The sequence below is a fragment of the Hevea brasiliensis genome, chromosome 3, assembly GCF_030052815.1.
Source record: "Hevea brasiliensis isolate MT/VB/25A 57/8 chromosome 3, ASM3005281v1, whole genome shotgun sequence".
Lineage (NCBI taxonomy): Eukaryota > Viridiplantae > Streptophyta > Magnoliopsida > Malpighiales > Euphorbiaceae > Hevea > Hevea brasiliensis.
In genome coordinates this window covers 30,333,171-30,347,585 of record NC_079495.1, presented here as the reverse complement: position 1 = coordinate 30,347,585, position 14,415 = coordinate 30,333,171, and the positions used below count along the sequence as shown (strand labels likewise).

General features: G+C 34.1%; 1 protein-coding gene across 1 annotated transcript; it reads left to right on the top strand.

The window, feature by feature from the left end:
• The first annotated feature begins 4,705 nt into the window (after window positions 1–4,705).
• Window positions 4,706–7,343, top strand: LOC131178358 (uncharacterized). The gene is made up of 5 exons (XM_058143319.1): window positions 4,706–5,139; window positions 5,424–5,652; window positions 5,743–6,047; window positions 6,139–6,278; window positions 7,012–7,343. The coding sequence occupies exons 1-5, from the start codon at window positions 4,706–4,708 to the stop codon at window positions 7,341–7,343; spliced, it is 1,440 nt and encodes a 479-aa protein (XP_057999302.1).
• Window positions 7,344–14,415: the final 7,072 nt, after the last annotated feature.

Here is a 14,415-nt window from a genome sequence, read left to right as displayed (position 1 = left end):
AGCTCAAGAATTGTTTAAAGAGGTTAATGCACTAATTTATTTCTATTTCTTTTCTAGGCATGACAAGTTTGTTAAATTAAATTAGATTGATATGAAATTAAAAGAAATTTGTAGGGATAGGAAATTTCTAAATTTCAGCAGCCATTATATGAGTTGTGGTTTGATGGTTTTGAGGAAATTATTTGTGTTTATTAGTGATATTGATGAGTATTTGTGATGAACAAATTGATTAGCATGTGTTTACATGAATTAAGAAATTGTGAGTTAGGGTTTTAGGACACTTAGGGTTAGAGACAAAAATGTGAAAAAAATTGGTAAAAGATGTCTTGGACCTAAATTGAAGTGAGAAATGGTCAATGGTGACCAAATGAAGTGTGTTGGAATGGTTGGAGTTGAAACCAAATTCAGATTCAATGTGGTCATGCTGCTGGTCAATGGTGACCAAATGAAGTGTGTTGGAATGGTTGGAGTTGAAACCAAATTCGGATTCAATGTGGTCATGCTGCTGGCAGCATGACCAAGTCAACTTTGAAGGACCAAAAATGAAATTTTACAAGTCCAATTGGTATGAGACCAAATGGGAATGAAAATAGACACTAAATGACACAATTTTAATTTAGGAAGCATGCCCAAAAAGTGACCAAAACCTAGTGAATAAATTGACTCAATTTGGAAAATCTCAGTCTGTCCCTGTACAAACTGACCAAATGAATAGTGTTTGTTCATTTGGTAATAACTCGAGCTAGGTAGGTCAAAATGACCTGAAATTTTACCAGTGGTTAGATGAGATATAGACCTAAAACTTTCATGAAGAACACAAACCCAAATTATGCCATTAACCAAGTCATTTGGCCACCCAAAATTGGTGACCCAAAACTGCTAGAACCAAAAATTGCCCAGAATTCTGGGTTAAATCCAATCCAGGAGCCATGGTTCAAATGGCTATAACTTGAGCTACAAAACTCCAATTGGAGTGACTCAAAAAGGAGAATAAACTTAAGACAATAAGGAACATTGTCTATGAAGAAAGTTTTGCCAAATTCTAACAGTAAAATGACCAATGGAACAGTGCAACTTAAGACACCAAAACTAAAAATTTGCAATTTTGCCTAAAAGACTTAGAATTTGAATAAACAATCAAAACCAACAAATTTAATGACCAAAATGTGGTATGTGGGTGAAGTTGGAATTCCCATACCTATTAAGCCTTAGAAAGTCAACAATTTGACTTGAATAATGTAGTGAATAGTAACTCGAAACACAAAAATTTCAAGAACGTCGAGTTTAGCACATTAGAGCTAGGAAAAAGTGAAGTTAAATTTATTTTTGGATTTATGCTAAGTTATGGTACTGAAACACTGTGAAACTGTGTGTTTCAGCTGAAAAAGACTTGGAAGGTTTAAGAGACTGAGTCAAGGCCTATAGGCGACTCACATCAGGTTTGTGCACAAAATTTATAAATTATAGTTTTTACAATGAAAATTGATTTGTTATACATTGTGAATATGTTTTATTCATTATGAATTTCGAGAATGTTGTGTTGCCTATTTTACAATGAAAATTTGAAATGAAAATTATTTATTGATTTGTGTGGAATATTTGAACAATATGGTTTTGAATTTAGTTATGGCTTTGGAAATTTTATTTGAGAATTATGTGTTGCCTACTCTGGAAATGGAGATTTGAAATGAAGCTTGTTTAATTGTTGTATCAATTATAATTAAACATCATATTTTTAAATTGTTTTTAATTCACACTTGGCATGACAATATTAATATGTTCCTCCTCCACTTGTGGAGTGAGTTTGATATTTGATCAGTTTTCTCCCTCTCTAGCTTCCCAGTCTGAGGGGCGAGTTTGGATGAGTACTCATTAGCTAGCTAGCCACCTCCCTCATTGATTTCGATTAGTGGGGGTGTTTGCCTTGTCGTGATGTACACACGGCATGTTCGGAAATTTTGTGTCATGGCCTAAGTTGTGTTATTGATTGGCAACACTATCTTTATTGAATTATTTGATCAAAGTTGTGTTGTGTTAAGCTTTGAAAATTACGATTTGTTATAAATGTGATTTGAAAATTTGAAATATGATTGTGAAATATTTGAATTATGAATTGTTCATGAATGTTTTAAATTATACATTTTACGTTTTATTGTGCACCACTGAGTATCTTTATACTCAGCGATAGCTTTAACTTGCTGTCTCAGATAGAGAAAAGGACATAGCAGTAGAGTGAGCTGCTACAGTCAGAGAGGAGCACGGTTGAAGAAATTCTGTATGGGTATTGTCTATACCCTGGTAGTTTAGTTTGATGTAAATATGATAGTATGCATATGTATCTCTGTAGTTTGAGCAGTTGTACAGATAAAATTATAATAATATTATTTTTGAGATTTCGTGTTTGTAAATTAAATAGTGAATGTAAATTAAATATTTAAAATGCAATGTGCATGAGTTATGAAATATTTTGAGTTATTAATTTTTGAATTGAAATTTGGATTTTGAGTGGAAGTGTTTCCATTGCTGTTGATTTGAAGTTTGGTGGTTGCAAATGGAGTTGTGATTGAGATATATATGGGAAGTGTTTTTATTTTCAGGTTTTGAAGAACTGTTTTCTCAAAATACAGACGGCACTCTGCCGAAATTTTTGTAAAAATTGCAGAGATTTTAAATATCCAAAAATTTGATTTGTGATTGGACTTTAAATAAAGGTTTTTAATAATTGAAAAAAAAAAATTTTACCCACCAATTCCATAATGAACGAAAATTGTTTTAAAATCCCTTGTAGTATATTTAATGGGTTACCGGTAGGTGAAGTACGGCAATTCATTAGGTGTACTACGGGAATGTGTTACATCTTACAAGGAGTAGGGTGTGACAGCCTGCCCGTTGGCCATTGTGCCTGATATGATTTCTGGCTTTATGCCTACTCACTGGCCTTGTGCCTGAAATGACAGATGTATAAATGATAAGCATACGGATGTCTAACTTGTATACTCCCGTGTATCCAGTCTTTATAGTCAGTCAAATGTTACTTCGGCACAAATATGAGTAATGAGTCTTAAATTTAATTAAGTACCGAAAAGCTCACAGATATGAGTAATAGGTGTAAAAATCAATTGATTATATGAAGAGATCTCAGTAAATTAATATGCTCTTATGGAGCAGCTAAAGTTATGAAACAACTCATAAGTAATAAGCTTTAAAAATTAAATAATTACATGAAGAGACCACTGATATGAAATAAAGAAGACTAAAAATGAGATAAATTATTAGAAAGGATCCTGATAAGTTTAATTGCTTCTAAAGTTCAGTAAACATGTAATTGACTCAGAGTCCATGAAATATGAATCTCTATATGAAGTTATACATGAAATAATTATCCTTGATTATTCAGTTATTTTTATTTTAAATTATGCACCACTAAGCAATATGCTTAGCGCGATGGATTGTTTCCTCGCGTAGGTATTGGAGAGATTGACTAGTAGAGTCCAGACATAGATTCTGAGCAAATCTACACTAGTGTGGGAGTCACCTCAGTAGAGTATTTTTGGTAGGGCCCATGTGTATTTAGATTTTATATTTTTTATTTCTGTACATAAGTCAAAGATGTAATTCATTTTGAGACTGTAATATAAATTGTAAATTATTGTATATGAATTCAATTAATAAAAGTAAATGTGTTTTATATAAATTGATTATATGACATATGATATGAATTAATGATATAATGTGATACATGGAAACTAATGAGATGGATATGACAAGAGGTAAATTGATATGGATTGAACTTATGATATGAAATTGTTTTTAATAGGTGAATAGTGAAATCTGCCTGATGCTAATAAAACAGAAGAGGCTTTGCCCGGGTTTTCACAGAAATAATTTGTGATAAAAAAAAAATTTACTACATGTTTTTTATGAAGTTTAAAATTAACAATGGACAGGACAAGATAAGATAGGGTGCTCCGGCACCGAATGTGCACTTCTTACTCGATTACACTGTAGACGGGTGAGAGGCATCACACATCCGATGGGTATGACTTTGCATTAGTTATCATGAGGACCTAGAGTTCTTAACCTATTATGGATAGTGATGAGTTGCAAAGGGAAAACATATTTCACACTAGATGTGTGGTGAAGGAGAAATTGTGCAGCATGATTATAGATGGGAGTAGTTGTTGCAATGTGGTTAGTTCCTAAGTTGTGGAGAAATTAGGATTACCTACCCTTAAGCATCCTAAGCCTTATGAGTTGCAATGGCTAAATGATTGCAACAAAGTGAAGGTAACTAAGCAAGCAATGGTACCTTTCACTATAGAGAGCTACCATGATAAGGTCTTATGTGATGCAGTACCTATAATAGCTACACATATCTTACAAGGTAGGCTATGGCAATATGATAGGTATGTGATTCATGATGGGAAGAAGAATAAGTACTTTAAAGAAAGACGGCCACACACATGCCTTGGTGCCTTTGTCACCATCACAAGCACATGAGGACTAAATGAGAATATTGAGAGCTATTGAGGGAGAAAAGAGAGTTTGAGAGAAAAATTAAGAGAGGCCGAGCATAAGAGTGAGGAGAGTAAAGAAAAGAGTGATGCGAAAGAGGGAAAAAAAAAAAAAAGAAGTAAAAGAAAAGAAAGTAAGTGTAATGGAAAAAAAAGTGGGCTCGGGGCAAAAGGAGAGAATAGAGAAAAAGATGAGCTTGTATGTTAGGGGAAGAGAGTTGAGAGGAGCTTTGAGTGGTGAGATGCCATTATACATTCTCATGTATAGGGAGAACTATTTAAATGTTTCTGACCTTAACCCCAGTCTTCCTTCTTCTGTTGCATCTCTTTTACAGGATTACCAAGATGTGTTTCCAGATGAGGTACCTTTGGGTTTACCACCTATTAGGGATATTGAACACCAGATAGATTTCATTCTTGGTGCTCAAATTCCTAATAGTCCAGCTTATAGAAGTAGTCTAGCTGAGACTAAGAAGCTTCAAAGAGAAGTAGATGAGCTTTTGGCTAAGGGATATATTCATAAGAGCATGTGTCCTTGCGCAATTCCTGTTTTACCTGTGCCAAAGAAGGATGGGACATATAGGATGTGCATGGATTATAGTGTTGTGAATAAAATCACTATGAAGTATCACCTCCTACTCCTAGATTAGATGATTTGTTGGATAAATTGCATGATTCTTGCATTTTTAATAAGATTGATTTGAGGAGCAATTACCATCAAATTAGGATGAGAGTTGGTGATGAATGGAAAACCACCTTCAAAACAAAATATGGTTTGTATGAGTAGCTAGTGATGCCTTTTGGTCTCACTAACACCCCTAGTACTTTCATGAGGCTTGTGAACCATGTTTTGAGAGCTTTTATTAGAAAGTTTGTTATTGTTTACTTTGATAATATTCTTGTCTATAGCAAAAACATTGATGAGCATTTGCGTTATTTGAAACTTGTGTTTGATGTGATGAGAAAAGAAAAGTTGTATGCAAATGTGAAAAAGTGTTCTTTTTGCTTAGAAAAAATTATGTTTTTGGGGCTTATTGTGAGTAGCAAAGGTGTTATAGTAGATGACAAAAAAGTTAAGGCAATTAGAGATTGGCCAACACTTAAAAATGCAAATGAAGTTGGGAGTTTTCATGGATTAGTAAGTTTTTATAGAAGATTTATGCCTAACTTTAGTTCATTGGTTGCTCCATTAAATGAACTTGACAAAAAGAATGTGATATTTGTTTAGGGTAAAGAACATGAACAGGCATTTGCTATGCTTAAAGAGAAATTGTATTCTGCACCTTTATTGATTTTGCCTAATTTTGACAAGACACTTGAGATTGAATGTGATGTATCAGGTGTAGGGATTGGAGCTATTCTCTTGCAAGAGAAACACCCAATTGCTTACTTTAGTGAAAAGTTGTATAGTGCCACATTGAATTATTCTACAAATGGCAAAGAGTTGTATGCATTAGTTAGGGCATTAGAGACATGGCAACATTATCTATGGCCTAATGAATTTGTCATGCATTCTGATCATAAGTCTTTGAAGTATATCAAAAGCCAGCATAATTTGAGTAGGAGACATGCTAAATGGGTAGAATTTACAAAGTCTTTTCCTTATATTGTGAAATATAAGCAGGGCAAAAAAAAATGTGGTAGCTGATGCACTCTCCCACAAGTATAATCTTTTTACTTCTCTTGATTCTAAATTGTTGGGATTTGAGTGTGTTAAAGAATTATATGAGCATGATGATGACTTTGCTGCCATATTCCATGCATGTGAGAAATCTGCATTCCAAAAGTACTTTAGGCATCATGGATATTTGTTTAAAGAAAATAGATTGTGTGTGCCTAGGAGTTCTTTGAGGGAATTGCTTATAAATGAGAGCCATAGTGGTGGCCTTATGAGGCATTTTAGTGCCACCAAGGCACTAGATATCCTTAAGAAGCATTTCTTTTAGCCCCACATGAGAAAAAATGTTAAGAGACTATGTGCTAGAAGTGAGACTTATAAGAAAGCAAAATCTAAGGTGATGCCTCATGGGCTATACACACCTCTACCCATGCCTAAGCATCCTTTGGTTGATTTGTATATGGACTTTGTCTTAGGTTTGCCTAGGTCAAAAAGAGGTCATGATTCTATCTTTGTTGTTATGGATAGGTTTTCAAAAATAGCTCATTTTATCCCATGTCATAAAACTGATGATGCTACAATTATTGTTAATCTATTCTTTAGGGAGGTTGCTAGGTTACATGGTATAGGTTCTTGAGTCATTTTTGGAAGGTTCTATGGCGAAAATTGAGAACTAAGTTACTTTTCTCTACTACTTGCCATCCCAAACTGATGGCCAAACAGAAGTAGTGAACAGGATCTTAGTCACACTTTTGAGAGCCTTAGTGAAACAAAATTTAAAATCTTGGGAGGAATGCATACCATACATAGAATTTACATATAATAGTGGATGTTCTCCCTTTGAGCTTATTTATAGTTTTAATCCACTTACTCCCTTAGATTTGTTACCATTGCCTATTGATTATATTGCTTCATTGGATGGTGAGAAAAAGGCTGAAATGGCTAAAAAGATGCATGAACAAGCAAAGTTGCATCTAGAAAGGAAAAATGAGCAATATGCATCTCACGCTAACAAGGGGCAAAAGCCTACGATTTTTGAACCAGGTGACTTGGTATGGGTCCATTTGAGAAAGAAAAGATTTCCTAACCAAAGAAAACCTAAGTTGCATCCTAGAAGTGATGGCCCTTTTCAGGTGCTTGAAAGCATTAATGATAATGCTTATAAGATAGAATTGCCTAGTGATTATGGTGTTGTGGTACTTTTAAGGTAACTGATCTTACTCCTTTCCTTGGTGCAAAAACAAATTCAAGGACGAATTCTTCTTAAGTAGGAGGGGATGATGAGGATCATCATAAAGCACCACCACCCTTCAAAGGGGTAATCTCTAGGGCAAGAGCCAAGCAACTTCAAAGCATGCTCATGGACCATAAAAGAGCTTTCGGCTTAGGAGGGGAGGTGCATTAGGAAGGCCTAGCTTGCTTGCTCCAAGAATCCAAGTGGATCACTATGTGCCAAGTTGGAGCTTCCATTGCCACATTACCAACTATGTCACCAGCCACTTTGGACATGCCTCATGCCACCTTGGAGTCCACTTGGCAGCCACCTTGATGTTTGTAGGGTTCACGCCACATGGAGGGAGTTCATTGGTTCATTTGAATCAAAGGTAGCTACTTTTTGACCAAGTAGGCCCCAATATTCTGCACATGGAGAATTAGTTGCTGCCACCTTTTGTTTCCTTATAATTAATGAGCTTTCCTCTCTTGTTTTTGAGTGCCAATATGGCATTTTATGTAAGGACTATGTCTTAAAAATTTTTAGCTTACTTTTAACCCTAGGTATATAAGGAAAGAAGACTCTTCTTCTTCCTCAATTCTTTTTTTGGATGAAAACACAGCAGCTCCATGGGAGAGTTATTGAGTTTTCTTCTTCTTGCTAGTTTCTAAAAGAACTAGTACTTTGGCAAATCGATCCCTTGCCTAATTTATGTGATCGTCAATGTAATCTCCCACAAGTTGAGTTGTTGTGTTGACACTTGATCTTTTCTTTGAATATATATTTTGGTGCTTTCTTTCTCTTAAGTTTGCATCTTATTTTGTTCAAAGAGTGCTTGATTGATGTGTTGATCCTTGGCTGCCATTAGAGGTTTGCATCCATGATCTTTGTTTACATGGGTGCCTATCAGTTTTGGTAAAGGTTTTCTTGATGTTGTGGGTTATTGGTTCTTAAATTTTTTTAAAATCCATTTTTAAATTACATTTTTATCTCTATAGTAGTTCATTTGTTGTTTCTTTAAAGCTCTAAATATTTTTATGGGTAAAATCTTGATTTGGGTATTGATTTGAGTGACAGTCTATGGTTTTTAGAGTTGTGCTCTGACGTTGAGAATGCAATCAATATAATTAATTTTGCTATCGGGTATGCACTGATGTGTTTTAAGAGCTTCCATTTTGTTTCATGATCAATCTCTCCTTGGCTATATTGCATTTTCCACTCCTTTGATTCATTCTTGTCTGGAGAATGAACTTTATTATGGGCATGTAATGATGAGAATCAATGGTATTCACAACTCCACAAATTTCGGGTTTTTGATGAATTTTTATTATTGCTTAATGGTATGTATCCTAAGAAGGATTTTCACCAGTTTAAGAGTAATGGCATACTTGATGTTTGGCTTATTCTTTATCAATGTGTCGTTAGGCGAAGAGAAGTTTCATTGGTTCTAGGGGATTCCTTTCAAATTATCTAAGTTAATAAAAATTAATTAATATTTTTTTTTCTATGAAAAGAATATCAAATATTTTAGTGATTAAAGGGTGCTCCTAAAATGCTCAAATTAAAATGAGGGCGGTACCCCTTTATTTTTTTTTTCTACATTATTAAAATTAATTAATAATTAATATATATAATATAAAAAGTTCTTTATTAAATTTAATTAATTTTAATAATGTAGAAAAAAATAAAGGGTACTGCCCTTATATATATATATATATATACCTTAAGCCACTTTAGTTAAATAGGGGTACCTTTTTTTTTCTCTAAACTTTTAAGATTAATTAAATTTAACAAAAATCTTTTTTATAAAAAATATATCTTTCTAATGATTGAGGGGTATCCATTAAACTACTTAAATAAAGGGATACCTCTTAAGTTTTTCTTAGTTTATTCAAAAAAATTTAAGTCAAATAAAAATCTTTCTATGAAAGTTTTTTTTTAAGTGGTTGAGGAATACTCCTTAAATTACTTTACTTAAATGAGGGTAACCCTTGAATTTTTTTTAAGTGAATTCTTTTATTAAAAAAAAAAATCACTTTGCAAAATCTACTTTCACCTTAGTAGTTTTAAAGTTTTTTTTTTTTTTCTTCCTTAAGTCATGTAATAGAATAACTCTTACAAAAATTATCTTGTTTTTTTTGGGTGAGCTTCTTCTATTCCTTTTCCTTAGAACTTAATAAAGTAAAGTAGACGAAAATAATTTGTTAGATGGAATAGTAAATAAGTGTATTTAAACTCAGTTGTATTAGTATAAAATTATAACCTTACTTAAACCTAAGATGACCTTTAGTTGAGCCTGTAGGCATTCGTTGTTTAACGCTTATAATGTGCAAGGAGATGTGATAATAAATGTGCAAGCTAGGATAACAATTTTATGGAGTTTGTGTTTTGTTAAAAATTTGGAAATGTTCAGTTTTTAAGGGAAACTATGCTAAATTTTCAGCAAATTTGTAAGTAACAATATATTTGATTTGGTCTATATTAAGTCTTTTTGTTATTAAATTGTAACACCCCTCACCCGTCTACAGAATAGCCGAGCAAGGCGTGCTACACGGCGTGCCGGAATACCTAGTCTATGATTATTTCATTACCTAAGCTCAATTTGATTTTAAGAAGTCTTTTATGTAATATTCATATCATGCTGATATTATTTTCATACTTTGATAAAATCAGTGTTTCAAGATTGGTAATAAAAATTTGACAAGGTGCCGTCTGTATTTCGGACAAACTGTCCTTCCAACCCTATTGAAAACAGTTTAATATGATAATATCAAAATCTCAAATATTTCACAGTCTCTATTTCTCAGTAAAGTCAATAGATTTTTACAGTCATTAAACAGTTCCATAATACAGTCCATAATAATTCAAATATATCCAGAAAATCTCCATGTTATTTAATATGTACAAAATATTACAAACTTTAGAGCTTTCATAACATTACCAAATACAAGGTTGAATTTCAAAAATACAACAAAAATACAAAATACAAGATATCCTAAGTCCTACCATGTATGCAATGCAGTGCAGATGACTCTAGACTCCTATGCAGATCTGACGTCTCACCTAGTCGTAGGTCTGCTGGGCTCCCCAGTTGTGTCTTCAGTACCTATGCGTTACAAAAGCAACGCGCTAAGCAATTTTGCTTAGTGGTGCCAAATATAAAGAAATATACACTAAAATAAAGTAAATGAAGTGTTTACAAATTTATAACATCGATATACTTTGCAGTTGCTGATTCTACTTTTATTTGCTAATATTTCAACATTTGCTAATTTTTGGTAGTGCTGTATGTCTATAGACTGGATTTAGCTATTTGAATTTAATAGTACTTGATTTACTGCCCGTGTAGCCTATATACTGACCAGACTGGATAAATGGATATACTGGCACTAGGCACCTAATACCTCAGGCCATCACACCATTGGTCACAAAGTGTCTCTTGGTGTGCAAATAGTGTGGCTAAAAAGCCATATAGTCAATCTGGCGATAAGCCAATAATAAATACACAATATGTATAGCAGTAGGCTATTAAAGTCACAGTGCGGCATAATAAGCCATAAAAACACAGTATGGCATGAAGCCATTTACAGAACAACTCTCAGAATCCTATTGGCATGCCAACCTATCCAAACTAGTCAACTAGGCAAACTAGGGCACATTATAAATCAATTGTTTAATTCTTCAATTTTTAGAGTTTACTAACTATTATGTAATTCATAAGTCAATGCATATGTTGACCTTTTTAGGTACTATGGATAAGTGGTTTCTAGTGAAATGAAACCTTAATGCTTTGGGCAAACTGCCATGTTTGGCAGCCTATTAAACCATGAATTTGTGTGTGAATATGAGTTATTAATGAAATATGCTAGTGTTAAATTGTGGGCAGTATGTGTAAGTGATATTGAAGTATGATTATGTTGAAGTGTATGTGTAATATTAACATTGAGATATGTTGAATTTTGGTGGAAGTGAATGTTGAACTTAATGGTGAATTAGGATATCTTGTATTTTGTACTTTTGTTGTATTTTTGAAATTCAGCCTTGTATTTGGTAATGTTATGAAAGCTCTAAAGTTTGTAATATTTTGTACATATTAAATAACATAGAGATTTTCTGGATATATTTGAATTATTATGGACTGTATTATGGAACTGTTTAATGACTATAAAAGTCTATTGACTTTACTGAGAAATAGAGACTGAAATATTTTAGATTTTGATATTATCACATTAAACTATTTTCAACAGGTTTGGAAGGACAGTTTGTCCGAAATACAGACGGCACCTTACCAAATTTTTATTACCAATCTTGAAACACTGATTTTATCAAAGTATGAAAATAGTATCAGCATGATATGAATATTACATAAAAGACTTCTTAAAATCAAATTGAGCTCAGGTAATGAAATAATCATAGACTAGGTGTTCCGACACGCCGTGTAGCATGCCTTGCTCGGCTATTCTGTAGACGGGTAAGGGGTGTTACATAATTTCCATCTATTAGAGGTAAGAAAAACTCAACTACAACACATAATCATGGCTATCGAAAAATGGACCGTTTCATTTCTCAAGATTTTCTTCATTTCTCTTCACCAAAATACTCACCTCAACCTAAACACAAGGTTTACTAAAGCAATGGAGAGGTTTTGGACACTTACCACTTTTAAAGCTTATCAAAACTTTACCAAATCTTGTTTTTCTTGTTGCCAATATCTTCGCCAAGGTAAGTAGGCAAGCTTTAATGAAGGAACTAAGTAAAAATGGTGGCTTGATCATGCACCCATGGAGGTTGCATGTGGGGCGGCCATGGTGATTTCCATGGTGAACTTCATTTCGGCAAGGTTAAGTGGAATGAAGAAGAAGATGATAATGAGTGCTATTGTCCCAAGGCTTAGATAAGTGTTCCAATATCCAAGTTAGTGGAGCACTATGTTCCTTTTAATGTTTAATTAGTTAAAGTTTCCTTATTTGCTCATTTAGCTCCATTCTTTTACTATTTATACATTGTATCCTATTTTAATTTTTCATGACATTTCCTAAGTGCAAGATCATTTATTCTTAATGGACATTGAGGTCAAAAGGCAGCTCTTGGTGTCAAATGACCAAAATGCCCCACTTTGGGTTATATTCCCGATTTTTCGGTAACACCAATTTTTTGTCTGTTTCTCAATTTTTTCATTTTTCTTTGTACTAATTTATTAATTTTTTTTATATTTCTAGTGTTAATTACATTTCAATAAACCTTTATTTATGTCTCAAAATTAAATTTCGAGGGTTTCCTGCGATCCTGGGGTCGGCAACGGCCTTTCGGTGCGGTCACCCATCGCTGCGGTGCCGACTCATTTAACTTAGCTTCATTTTCTCTCTTTCACTTTTCTTTGATTTTTCTTGTATTTTCTTTTTATTTGTTTCATCATTATATGTCTGTTCACTATCACCGGAGTGTAGTTCCAAACATCCTGACTTGCCTGGACTGATATTTGACCACTGGAGCAACAGAACGTACAAAACACGTACAGTGGGGATGTTACAACTCTTCCCCTCTAAATAAAAATTTTGTCCTCAAAATTTACCTGATGTAAAGAGCTGAGGGAACTGTTGTCTCATTGTTTCCTCACTCTCCCATGTTGCCTCTTCCATGTTGTGGTATCTCCATAGGATTTTCACTAGTGGAATTGTCTTGTTTCTGAGCTTTTTTACCTCTCGTGCCAAGATTTTAATTGGTTCTTCTTCATATGTCAGGTTAGGTTGTACCACAATTTCTTCTGCTGAGATGACATGTGAAGGATCTGATCTGTATCTTCTGAGCATTGAGACATGGAACACATTATGTATCTTGTCCAGCTCAGGTGGTAAGGCTAATCGGTAGGCTACTGGTCCCACACGTTCAATAACTTCATATGGGCCAATAAACCTAGAGCTTAATTTTCCCTTTTTCCCGAATCTCAACACTTTTTTCCATTGTGATACTTTGAAAAATACTTTCTTGCCAACTTCATACTCAATGTCTTTTCTCCTCAAGTCAGCATAAGATTTCTGTCAGTCTGAGGCAACTTTCAAATTGGCCTTTATCAGTTTCACCTTTTCCTCTGTCTGTTTTATCAGGTCTGGCCCCACTAGCTTATCTTCACCTAATTCAGTCCAACATACAGGTGTTCTGCATTTTCTCCCATACAGTGCTTCATAGGGTGCCATCTGTATGCTAGCATGATAGCTATTGTTGTATGCAAATTCTGCTAGTGGAAGGTATCTGTCCCAACTTCCCTCAAACTCAATAACACAACTTCTCAGCATATCCTCGACGACCTATCACATATGTTTGGTTATTATTATCATTATCAGTTCAATTATTGTTTACAATAACTCAATGAGTTTCAGAATTTACCTAGATTATTCTTTCTAACTGTCCATCCATCTGAGGATGAAAAGCCATACTAAAATGGAGTTGTGTGCCCAAGGACTCTTGTAATTTCTTCCAAAATCTAGATGTAAACGTCGGGTCTCTATCAGATATAATGGAAAGCGGAATTCCATGTAGTCTAACTATCTCACTGATATACAATTATGCTAGCTTTTCCAGTGAGTAGTCAGTTCTGACTGGCAAAAAATGTGCTGATTTGTTCAACCTATCCACAATCACCCATACTGCATCATGCTTTTTCTGAGTGAGAGGTAGACCACTGACAAAGTCCATAGTGACTCGGTCCCATTTCCATTCAGGTATGTTTATGGGCTGTAACAAACCTGATGGAACTTAATGTTCTGCTTTGACTTGCTGACATATCAAGCATCTAGCTACATAATCAACTATGTCCTTCTTCATACTTGACCACCAGTATCGGAGTTTCAGGTCATGGTACATTTTTGTGCTTCCTGGGTGCATAGCATACACACTGTTATGTGCTTCTCTCATAACACTGGTTTTCAATTCTTTATCATCTGGAACACACACTCTTTCTTTATAGTACAGGCACGCATTTTCTTTCACTTCATATTCAGTTTCCTTACCTTCAGTGATTTTTCCCATAACAGCCATTAATTTCTCATCTGTCTTCTACCCATCCTATATAT